Here is a 12,059-nt window from a genome sequence, read left to right on the forward strand (position 1 = left end):
GTGGTCTGTGAAATGACCTTGTTTGATCTGCTTTTTCTTCTTCAAATTTTCGTCTAGCACATGCGGCAGTGGCAGTTGAAAGTGGTGAAAGTGGTGTTGGTACAGAAATGTGTCAGGGAGGTGCCATTGATATTCAAGTCTACGGTAGCAAATTGGATCTGTTTAGAACTGAAAGCCAAATTCCAAAATATCTTAATGAGAAGGAGCAAGTAGTAAGGACTGCCTACTTGTCTCTGCTTTTTCAGGTCACTGAAAAATCCAATAGAAATACTGTTGTTTCTCTTTAAGGATGAAGCCTGCCTAGTTACCATGGATATCAAAAGCCGTATATATATAAAAATATCTACCTATCTATCTATCTATCTATCTGAGTCCCATGCGATGTTGGGGTTTGGATGCTTCAGAGCCTTTCAAACTGTTCATTGTGAACACTTTCACCCACACGCTTGATTATGCAATGGCAGGATTTGTGCTTACTTACCTACAACCAGTGAGCTTTTATTTTTTCTAGTGGGAAGATGGAGTCAGCCCACTTTCAAATGACTGTCTCCCTTGACAGAGGCTGCTGGGAAGAATTATGAAGCCAAAGATCAAGGAATAACTCTTCTTTAGGAACGAGATTTTAATTTGTGAGGGATTTTATTCTATTTCTTCTGTTTTGTTCTTTTTCCTCTCTCCTGATTCATTTCCTTTCTACAGGGATGCTAAGCATGATAACCTTGTTTCAGGTTTTGTTTTCAATTATGTATAGTGGTGCTCAGTGGCCCAGTTATATTTAAAGGTATGTCACTGGAGCCATTATTTTTAAAAGCCAGCAGTTTAGATGTAACATTTGTTCTCAGCTCAGACTTGACATTTGACAACTCAGCCTTGGCATGAGAGGACTTTCTGGTAAACTAAAAATACATATACTTCTATATTTCTACATATTACATAAGACATTTTTCCAGTTACTGCTGTGTGTGAGTGGGAAAAAAGTTCCACTCACCAGTTAGATGCCTCTTTGTATGGGACAAAGGAAGGATTATGGGCCCTGAGGTTCAAAATAGGCTGGAGTTTTGAGTGGAAAGTTTCAGTTCATTAACCCATAGTATGAGTTAAGACTTTTTAGTATTTCAACATAAAAATATATTTGTCTTTTATTAGTTTTGGGGGGCTGAACTGTGGGAAAAGAGCCAAGGATTGGGCATGCTAATTTCTTCTTACAAGGCTTTTGTTGTGCTTGTTGTGTGTTATGGAACCATTATATACAAATGTTTCCCATTGTTAATAAATGTTCTCAGCATACATCGTAATAACTCCAGAGGGATCCATTGTGATTATGAATATATATTATGAATAATATCCCAAACTCAACTGAGTCTTCTGTGGGTAAAAATATAGTAGAAAGCTATAGATTCTCTAGCCTGTCTGAGCCAGCATGAGTCTCCTTTTGCTTCTATATTATGTCTTAGTGTAAAAACAGTTAACAATATGTGTAAGTCTAATTTAAAGTCTTAGAAACTTGAAAAATCTACGTTAAGACTATTCTGGGGACTCCTGGCTGGCTGTTCGTAGGGCATGGCATTCGTGATATCAGGGTCGTGAGTTCAAGCCCCATGTTGGGTGTAGAGAAAAAAAGAAAAAGAAAAAAAAAAAAGCCTGTTCTGTGTGGGTCCCAGCCCTGGTTTGGTCCCTCATTGTTCATTAAGACTGTGGCTCAGAGAGTGGGGACAAGGGATAGTTTCTTTTGGAAATAGCAAGCAGCTGGGTAAATACAACTCAGTTTCTAGGTTGTCTCAGTCAGTAATGCCCACCTGTTTTCAGCTTGGTATTCTTTTTCAGGTTCCTTTTTAGGGGGAAAGGGATTAAGGAGTAGAATTTGAATATAGTTCTGCTGTAACTTTTTTCCATTCCATCTTGGGTATTTCCAGCCTAAAGGCTTTTTGTCAGAACTGAGCAAGATTTCTCCTTATTAGGAATGAATTGTCATTTATTTTAAGCAGGAGACTCATCAAAGCAAGGCTCATTTATATTCAATACAGATCTTTCCCTTAGGTACAAGTCAGAGTGCCTTCAGAAGGGCCCTGAACACTTTTGGGTTATTTGAGACTAGAAGTGGAATCAAAAGACCCTTCTTAGGATGTGGGGAGAAAAGCACTGTTCCTGGAGACTGGCCCTTTTAGATTATGAAAAGGGTACTGGCCTTACTCTTGGGAGTAGGAAGGGCTCTAGAGGTCTAGGAACAGTAGCTAAGGGTTTTATTATAAGCACTTAGTCCTCTCTCTTTTGTGGAAAAAGTTTATTTAGTGATTCCCTTGCCTGCTTGCAAATTGGCTATGTAGGTAGAAGTGTTAGATGCAATATGTTGTAGGCTAAGTGCATTTCATCTGTTCTATTCCAGTTATAAGTTCTGTGGAACTCCCACTGGATGCAGATGTACAGACCAGTAATCTACTGATAACATTCTTGAAGTATAGCTCGATTGTCATGCAGGACACCAAAGGTAAGGCATGCTATTTTGGGGGCTCAGGAAGCAGGGGGTGTGGCCGGCAGTGATTTAGCTAGAATTAAGGAGCAGCATGAATACTTTGAAGCTTTGACAGAATAAAGCACTGGGGCCTCCTGTATAGGGTGATGGTCCTGATTACTGGAAAACAGTAATTTCTCACTGCCAGATGGCAATTAGGTGGTGTTGGGAAAACCTGGAGCTAGAGGGGGAGTACTTCAAAAATAGAACAGGAAAAAAAAATGGTCTCTACAAAAACTAGCAAGTCATTTTAGCAGATTTTGGTAAGTAGATGCAAACTCTTTTGTGTGGGAAGTGGGGGGATTAGCACACTTCAGGGAATTCCCTTTTGAGGACAAGCACTGGAAGCATCAGCTTGTGGTGAGAATTCATGGACTGTTGTATCAAGTACAGTAGGAAGAGGTGAGATTAAGAGGGACAGTGTTCTTTAACACTTAAAATAGAAGTGTCAGTACCCATCCAGAGATGCAGAGTGGAAGCAGAAGAGGACTGGCTGTTGGAAAAGTTTGAGTTTATTGTCTCTAGTTTCCTGCTGTTCATCTGTTTATGATCTTTCTGTGATTTTTTAATTGATGGTAGGGAAGGGGAATATTTGGGCTAGGTGTGAGAAGGGAATGGGAGGAAGCCCAGCAGATTCTATCCAGCATATAATTCAGTCCATTGGGAGCTATAGAGATGGTGCACGTCTGAGACTTGGCAAGTGAGATCTGACAGATGAGAATGGCAAGACTTTTGTGTATCTCTGTTTCTTGAGGCCATTGCTTCTCCTTTATTGCCTTTCTTTCTCTAGAAATGTCACAGCAACCACAGAAGAGAGCGACTGCGTAGATGTGACCCTACAAATGAATTTGTAGCTTTGCTTGATATAACACAGTGAATTGAGGCCCTTAGAACTTACTTTTAGCTTTAATGATCATATAAAGCTGTTTGTCCTGGTCACTTTGTCATATGTAAAGTGGAAGGCAAAATTGAGAGCAGATTAATTATAGTATGAGTGGTCTCAGCCTGTCTTTCTAAACTCAGGCTCAGTCAGGTCTTTGCCAGCAGGCAGCCTAAATATGGCAACGGGCAAGGTACTATGAAGAATTAATTTCAAAAATGGCTCCTGTGAGATTGAGGGAGAGAGGAGGGGGGGAATGTCTCCTGGGTGGCTACGTTGGCTCAGCTATCTTGCTGTTAAGCCCCTGACCTTCTGTATGCCCTAACAGGATTTCATTATGATTTTAGGAGCAATAGAAGCAACTTTTTCTTGGCTCTGCTCTGTCCCCACACCCTAGATTTTAGCTCTTTCTTTTTAATTATATATTTATTGTTTGATACCTATGAAAAGATACTTCTAATATATAGGAATATTAAATTATAAAGTTTTTAGTAAGTATAATAAATAGCACGAGTTATAAAGTATAATAATAAAATGAACATGTGAGTGGTAGACTCAACTGAACAAATATTAATGATGTTGAAGCTACCTGTGTGTTCCTTCCCAGTAGTTCTTGTCTTCTCTAGTCTGCAGAATTTTATCATTCCCTTGATTCAGCTCTGCCCTCAAAGCCTTTTTTTTCCTGAGGTTCTTCTGACTTGGGTGTTGTCACCTTGGAGGAGTATCTGCTCAACCTTTAAAACAGGCAAAAATATTAAAAAATATATGTATACCTATATATAAATTTTAAAGTTGATTTACCAAAATCTTAACAGGACGCATGGATGGGATGATTAAACTTAGTTTTTATCGTCCTTTTTTTGTGCTTCTTTGAATATAAAAAAGTTTGTAATGAAATATGCCTTATTTTTGTATTCAGAAACACTTTTTTTTTTTTTTTAAGTGGAGAGATAGCTGCGGGCTTTTTTTTTTTTTTTTTTTACAGGAGTTGCTTATCAGCTTTTGGGGAAGGGGAGAATAGTGCCAGAGAAACTCTTTGGCTAGAGGTAGGTAGAAGAGTCTCATGAATCTAGTTTTGCACAGGCAGGGGCATTTCTTTGCTGGGTGCCTAGAGTGCTGATATAAACTCTAGGGAATGTCAAGGAAGTATTACCATCATTACTGTGTGTACACTGTGTGTCTGTGAGGGGAGGTGAATGTATTTCTGGCCTACAACCCCCCATTATGCCTTCTAATTGTCAGGTTTTAGTTGATTTTATCTTTGAGGAAGTAGCAGGTTAATGTCAGGGTGAGTTCTATTAGCTCCTTTCTGTAGCACTGTAATCTGTTAATAGATCTTCTCTCAGAATGGACTTCAAGCCAGGTCCTGTCAAAGCTAATTGAAGCATCATAACCATTTGTCCATTTTAGATATGCTGGTATGAACCTCTTCTCGCCTCCATTTCACCCCTTACCCACAAAGATCCTGGAAAGTAAATAAGCTTTGATGTGGTAATTGTCAGTGATGGAGTAGCTCTTTCTTGGTCATTTGTGTGGGCTTAAAGCCCTGCCACTGAGGTTGCCTTCTTTTTTATTAACTAGAATGTGAGTTCTGGGAGACCAGGGACCTTTCTTCAGTTCAGTGCTCTATCTGTATTGCCTAGCATAGTGCCTGCCACATAGTAGGTATTAAGTAAATATTTGTAGAGTGAATAACTTTGCCAAGAAGGAAAGAAATATGATGAAACGTTTACAGCTTTCCCAGTCATACGTAGTGTGCACAGCACACGTAAAATGCAGGGGCTGGACCCTGGTTTTCAGTTAGTTTGTTTCTGATTCCACTGCCAGTTTGCTAAGAACAGTTAGAAAACCTTTCTAGGTTTTGTGGGATGTGGCTATAGATGGTGGTGCTTGAAGTTGGTAGATGAGAAGGTGCGGGGAAGGGAAGAGACCTGACTATTCAGAAGCAAAGGATTGATACGGAAGCAAAAGGCGTGGCCCTGATTTGGGCCATGACAGTAGGAACCATAATAATTAGATTCTCAGGAAGGTGATTAGCTATCCATTTTTCTAAAAAAATCTTCTGGGGGATTCTTTTGCCTAGTAGAATAGCAAGAATTCCTCTTGATTTTTCATTCAGGAATTTTGTGTGGAGGGGGAAAGTAGAAATGATCTTTGTGGTGACACACATCTTTATTCTCCATAGAAACTTGGTTTGGATGATATGGAGAGAAGGGTTTGTTTATTTTTTCTTTACAGATGAGCACCGGCTTCACAGTGGCAAACTCTGTCTGATTATACTTACGTGTATTGCAGAGGTAGGTGTCAGGTGTCACTCTCGTCCTCTGATATTAGCTAATCTCTTACAAAGTGCTATCTTTTTTCTTCCCATCTCCTGTTGCTGACCTTAAGGATCCTAAAGGTCAGGAGAGAAAATCTTTCCTCTTTGTATCATCTGTCTCCTCCCACTAGAATGTAAGCTCTGAGAGCAAGTTCCTTCACCAGTGTATTCTTAGTGTCTAGCACATAGTAGAGCCTCAGTTAGTATTTAGGGTTGAATTAGTAATGAACTGTGTTATGATAATTGCTATAATTTTGAACTGGAAGACATGAGGTCTTAAGGGTTTTAAATATGAGATTTAGGGGCATCTGGGTGGCTCAGTGGGTTAAGGCCTCTGCTTTCAGCTCAGGTCATGATCTCAGGGTCCTGGGATCGAGCCCTGCATCAGGCTCTCTGCTCGGCAGTGAGCCCGCTTCCTCCTCTCTCTCTGCCTGCCACTCTGCCTACTTTTGATCTCTGTCTGTCAAATAAATAAATAAAATCTTAAAAAAAAGATAGATAAATATGAGATTTAAGCCTCTGTAGAAGAAATAACCCTGCCCCTTTGAAGCTGCTCATGTTGGGTGTTTTTGCATTTAGCAAAATGAAAAAAGGAGCTCAAGTTTCCTGTGGGGGGTGGTAGACAGAAAAATGAAAGAGGGAGATTGGAAACTGAGTAAAGTTGGGCTGATTGCAGTTTGATGAAGAAGAAGAGCCCGACAGTAAACATAAAAGTTGCTTTATAAGGAGGCTCTTTTGGTTGGATTCATTAGGCCTAAACTCACCCTGAGTCTTGGTGGCAGCACAAGTGTAAAAAGAAAACCTCAAGGACCAAATGGCATCACTTAGGCAGATCCCTGGTTATGGGCAGAACTTGAGTCAATTTAGAGCTAAATTTTTGCTTTAGCTACCCCCTTTATTATCCCTTATTTTGATCTTTTCTCTCTCAAGAAAAATAGTAAAGGTGGTCCACATGGAGTAAATATCTTGTTTATTCTTTCCCTTTTTGTGTTCTCTGTGAAAAGATGACCTACTTTTCACAGGTTATGGGTAGATGGTTACAGAAGAGCTGCTTATTAGCAGTGGACCTGGTGTAATTGCTTTTCAAAAATCTTTCTAAGAAAATCTTTAAAGGAGTTGTTTTCCACAAATTGTAACAGTTCTAGTAATTGGAGTCTGTAGGCATGTCAGATCTTCAGAAAAGGTGTTGGGAAAGGGCCAAGGGATGCTCATTACCAATTGGTGGGTGAGAGGTTTTTGATTTCCCATCAGTCTTCAGCAAAGCCAGAGATAGACGGGGTCTTGCGTACTGCCATGCTGCATGTGTAGCAGTTTTCTCCTGCTGTGCCAAGCCCATTCCCGGCAGAGTGCAGACCTTTCTTCTTAATCGTGGATCCTCATGTGGAGTCTGCACATGTATCCTGCAGCCCCGATGAAAACCTTCAAGCTGTCACAAACAGAACAGGCTCCTTGGGCAGATGGCAAGGAAGAGAGAATAGGAAAACAGATTCCTCTCAGCATTTGCCTCGAGTCCTGTGCCTTAATTTTTTATTGTTTGTAATTTGCCGAGAGATTTTTGACCAGTTAGAGACACACTGGGAAATTACGCCCAATTAAAAGCTCATGGTTTAAGTAGGGTTTGACATTAAGACTCTTGGCTTAGCCCATTAGCTCTCTTAACAGGTCCTTGAAAGTAGTTCTTTTTCTTTTCTTTCCTTTTTAAAGATTTTACTTATTTACATGAGAGAGAGAGTGAGAGAGCAAGCACGACTGAGTAGGAGCCTGATGCAGGACTCCATCCTGGGACTTACGGATCATGACCTGAGCGGAGGGCAGATGCCTAACCAACTGAGCCACCCAGGCGCCCCTGAAAGTAGTTCTTGAAATCCAAGGATTTGTAGCAAGTATGATAGATGATAAACTGAGTTTCCCAAGTATAGCTCTCATTCCTTACTTTTTCTCCATATTTCTGTTTTTTTAGGATCAGTATGCAAATGCGTTTTTGCATGACGACAATATGAATTTTCGAGTAAACTTACACAGAATGGTAGGTGTGACTTTTGTTTCTTGTTTTTTCTTAGAGGAAATTTTTGGTATGTTGGCAGGATTGGGGAGGATGAGATTGATCCTACTTAGAACAAATGTGGGTGGAATGTTGTACTAAAGGGCTTTTGCTTAACTGCTGTTCAGCAGGCCCAAGCCTGTTGTTGGGATTTTTTTTTTCGTGTCATGGAGCTCTTTCTTACTCAAGGGAGGATGGAAAGATCCACAACCATGTCCCCATGGCAATAATATTAGAATGTATCAGTAATGTAGATTTCAACAAGGAGATGGGCCTAAGACTTTTGATTTCAAAATGTAGTACAATCTTTGATTAGTTAAGACCAGATGCTGTTTCATTTGAGAAGTGGGGGAAATAGAATATGCAGGTATCAGGGAATTACTTCAAACTTGGAGGTATGTTGGGCGCCTGGGTGGCTCAGTGCGTTAAGCCGCTGCCTTCGGCTCAGGTCATGATCTCAGGGTCCTGGGATCGAGTCCCGCATCGGGCTCTCTGCTCAGCAGGGAGCCTGCTTCCCTCTCTCTCTCTCTCTCTCTCTCTGCCTGCCTCTCCATCTACTTGTGATTTCTCTCTGTCAAATAAATAAATAAAATCTTTAAAAAAAAAAAAAAAAAAAAAAACTTGGAGGTATGTTCAGAAATACACTTGGGGCGCCTGGGTGGCTCAGTGGGTTAGGCCGCTGCCTTCGGCTCAGGTCATGATCTCAGGGTCCTGGGATTGAGTCCCGCATCGGGCTCTCTGCTCAGCAGGGAGCCTGCTTCCTCCCCTCTCTCTCTGCCTGCCTCTCTGCCTACTTGTGATCTCTCTCTGTCGAATAAATAAATAAAATCTTAAAAAAAAAAAAGAAATACACTTGGAGGTTTATATTGAAACTTACTTTTGTTTTTTGCAATGGGCTACTGTTGCTTCCTCTACACAGTTACCTTCTGCTCTTTTTATTATTTTATCAAAGAAAAATGCCAGTATACCTCTTTTGTTGTTAGTAATGTCACTTGTACAGATAAAATCAAAATAAAAACAACAGCTTTCCCATTGTAGTATGCTCCAGTGCCCTTTGGGGCTGTTGTCTTGCTGTGAATTGTGTTTTTGTCACAGGCCTGCATTGATAACTGAGAAGCATTTACAAGTCCTCCCTGCCCCACCCCACCCCCATGACTAGAAAAAGAAAGAAAAGGTAGCATCTCTGTAGTAGTGATTTTATTTGCATGAAAAACATGATGATGAGCCATTGGATGTCAGTTCAGGTGTCTACTAATTTCATTTCTTTTTTGTGTGAAGCCTATGAGACACAGGAAGAAGGCAGCGGACAAGAACCTTCCCTGCCGTCCCTTAGTATGTGCAGTACTGGGTGAGTCTCGTCCGAATTGGCACTTTTCTGAGCCAGTGACGGATTTTCATGATTAAGAGGAGGGGTAGGTCCTGGTTGCTGTGCTTCTCCCTCAGAGAGGGAGTAAAGTAAATTCTCTTCTCTGGTCTAAGAAACCATGTTTGTTGTTACCAACTCCAACAAATAGAATGCTCAGTTAAAGGGTTCTGTTGTTTAAAGAAAAAGATCTTTCCACGGAGACAAATGGCTCAGTCTAAGCCTGATACATGATTTAAATTTGTAAAATATCTTATTCCTGATCAAAATTTTAAATTCTTCGCTTCCCTTCTTGGTCCAGATTGATATGTCAGCTGGCCAGGAGGCTTGAAGCTCACAGATCAGACATACAAAACTTCTTCTTGAGTAAATTAAGCTGAGATGAGCCTGACAGAGCTGACAGTAGGGGATTCTATCTTATGTGATTTTGTCTGCCCACAGTTTTGCGTTTTCCTTAGGGGAATGATCTGAACTCTTACTCCCATTTCACTTGGATACTCAGCCCTGGTTCCTAGAGCTACTTGATTTTAGAAACAGTAATTAAGACTATATAATAAGCCTCTATTGACCCAAAGCCCCACAGACCATTCAATCAATATCTGTCAGGCTGAGCGTGATTGTGAGGTGAGATAGGCTGACGTAACTTCAGAGCTTAACACGGAGTGTTACATGGATGTGATCCATAATTTCTTTTCCATTTGCCTCATCACTCGGTTCTCAGAATATGATTTCCCTTTGGAATTTTGCATTAGTGCCATGGTATAAATTATCTGTGCAATGAAATCTCTTGTGCACCTGCATTTATTGGTAGGTCAAGGTATCCTTCTGGAAGTAGGAGAGTGAGCTAATTTTCTTGTTACTTTCAAGTGGCAGGTGGTGAAAAGTGTTGCAACAAGTACCTTAGATACAGTGCACGTGAATAAAGATGTGGTTAGTGGTTGTCATTCAGCATGAATGCAAGGTATACTGAGGTTTTTTCCAACTGAAAGGCATGAAATGCATTTCATTCTGATTGATTAATTGTTCTCCTTTCCCCCTCAGACCTGATGGTAGAGTTTATTGTAACACACATGATGAAGGAGTTTCCTATGGATCTGTATGTGTAAGTACCATGGTTCACTTAATGTGTGCAAATCTATTTTACAGAATTGAGTGATAGGAATTTATAGTCACAAAATTCTGTGTACACTTCAGGAAAAACTCATTTGTGTATGGAGAAGTGTCAGGCAGTATTTTATGGCCCAGATTTATACATCTTTACAGAAGGGAGGAGAATGTACAAACCACAGTTTGGATTCTGCACGCATCTTCATTATCACTTTAGGCACACTACATGAAGAACATTGCTGATGCACTGAAGCAGTGATCGTGGGTGGCTATTGTAATCCAAAGGTATGGAATACCAGCAAACCACTTAGTCATCCCTGGGCTTTGGCGTTAAAGTAGTCACCAGTAGTTAGAAGGTAGGGAAAGACCAGAGAAATAGAGCTTTTGGTCTCTTGTTATCCTACATAGTCCAGCAGCCTAGTCAGAACTATTTTAGCTTGGCAAATTATATGTATAGTGACCTGGCTGGGAGATTCCTGCCTCCTGAGGAGATCAGATTGTTTATCGACAGACAGAGATCATAAGTAGGCAGAGAGGCAGGCAGAGAGAGAGGAGGAAGCAGGCTCCCCCCCACCACTGCTGAGCAGAGAGCCTGATGCGGGACTCGATCCCAAGACCCTGGGATCATGACCCAAGCTGAAGGCAGAAGCTTTAACCCACTGAACCACCCAGGTGCCCCGAAAATCATCATATTTTAATAAAGTCTAAGTCCTCAGGCTTTCTCTCTCCTTTACTGTTTCTGCATTCGTCTTACATCTAATGCCCAAGAACAGCTGTGCCACAATGGTGTGATCCCAAATATATATATTTTTTTTCCTTAAAAAACATTTGAATTGAGTCTGACAACAGAATTGCAACCTCCATTTTTTTTTTACCAAGAGAGCAGTTTGGTGAATAGCAGTGTCTGTGCCTCATTCTAGAGACAGACCTGGGATCTAGAGAGGTATAAACAACTTTTACTCTGAATAGAGTAGCCTTCCAACTTTGATCTTGGTTTCCTAGGTATAAATAATGATACAAATTTTACTTTTAGGTAAGTAGGTTGCAGTTTGGATTTTTTTCTTATCTTTTTCTTTTTTTGAGATTTTATTAGAGGGAGAACAAGCATGAGTGGTGGGGCAGAGCAGAGGGAGAGGGAGAAGGCGGCTCCCCTCTGAGCAGGGAGTCTGATGTGAGGCTTGATCCCAGGACCGCAAGATCATGACCTAAGCTAAAGGCAGACACTTAACAGACTGAGCCACCCATGTGCTCCACAGTTTTCATTTTTCTGTTTGTATTTTCTTTTGGTGTTTAGAAGTAAGCCTGATTCTTTATTTTAATTCAAACACCATGAAAGCTGCTTTTTTTTTTTTTTTTTTTTTTAAATGAAACTAATTAGATAAGTTTTCAGTTTGTTTAATGTGTCTCTGAACCTCAGCACTTAGGGATCAGATTTGTTTTACTACAGACTTTATTTGTAGCTTGGTTATCTTTTTTTTTTTAAAGATTTTATTTATTTATTTGACAGAGAGAGATCACAAGTAGGCAGAGAGGCAGGCAGAGAGAGAGAGAGAGGAGGAAGCAGGCTCCCTGCCGAGCAGAGAGCTTGATGCGGGACTCGATCCCAGGACCCTGAGATCATGACCTGAGCCGAAGGCAGCAGCTTAACCCACTGAGCCACCCAGGTGCCCTGTAGCTTGGTTATCTTATGTTCTTGTTTTAGAATATGCTGTTTACCTTTAGTGTAGTATTACAGTCTTGGTTTTCTCATTTTCTGAGTAAGGAAACTTAGACTCTGTTGGCTGAGTGCTTGGCCCAGGTTTATTCCGTTAGTAAGCACCATTGCCTAGACTTGAACTC

The 12,059-nt window shown here is 40.7% G+C and overlaps 1 protein-coding gene across 3 annotated transcripts in view; it reads left to right on the forward strand.

Moving 5' to 3' along the window:
* Window positions 1-12,059, forward strand: part of ARMH3 (armadillo like helical domain containing 3) — a 186,325-nt gene that overhangs the window by 38,431 nt on the left and 135,835 nt on the right. For all 3 annotated transcript variants that reach the window (XM_059169113.1, XM_059169114.1, XM_059169112.1), the window contains exons 15-19: window positions 2,384-2,485; window positions 5,628-5,686; window positions 7,670-7,735; window positions 9,029-9,098; window positions 10,155-10,215. In XM_059169113.1, coding sequence (XP_059025096.1) covers window positions 2,384-2,485; window positions 5,628-5,686; window positions 7,670-7,735; window positions 9,029-9,098; window positions 10,155-10,215 — 358 coding nt within the window. The remainder of the gene's footprint in view (window positions 1-2,383; window positions 2,486-5,627; window positions 5,687-7,669; window positions 7,736-9,028; window positions 9,099-10,154; window positions 10,216-12,059) is intronic.

The sequence above is a fragment of the Mustela lutreola genome, chromosome 4, assembly GCF_030435805.1.
Source record: "Mustela lutreola isolate mMusLut2 chromosome 4, mMusLut2.pri, whole genome shotgun sequence".
Lineage (NCBI taxonomy): Eukaryota > Metazoa > Chordata > Mammalia > Carnivora > Mustelidae > Mustela > Mustela lutreola.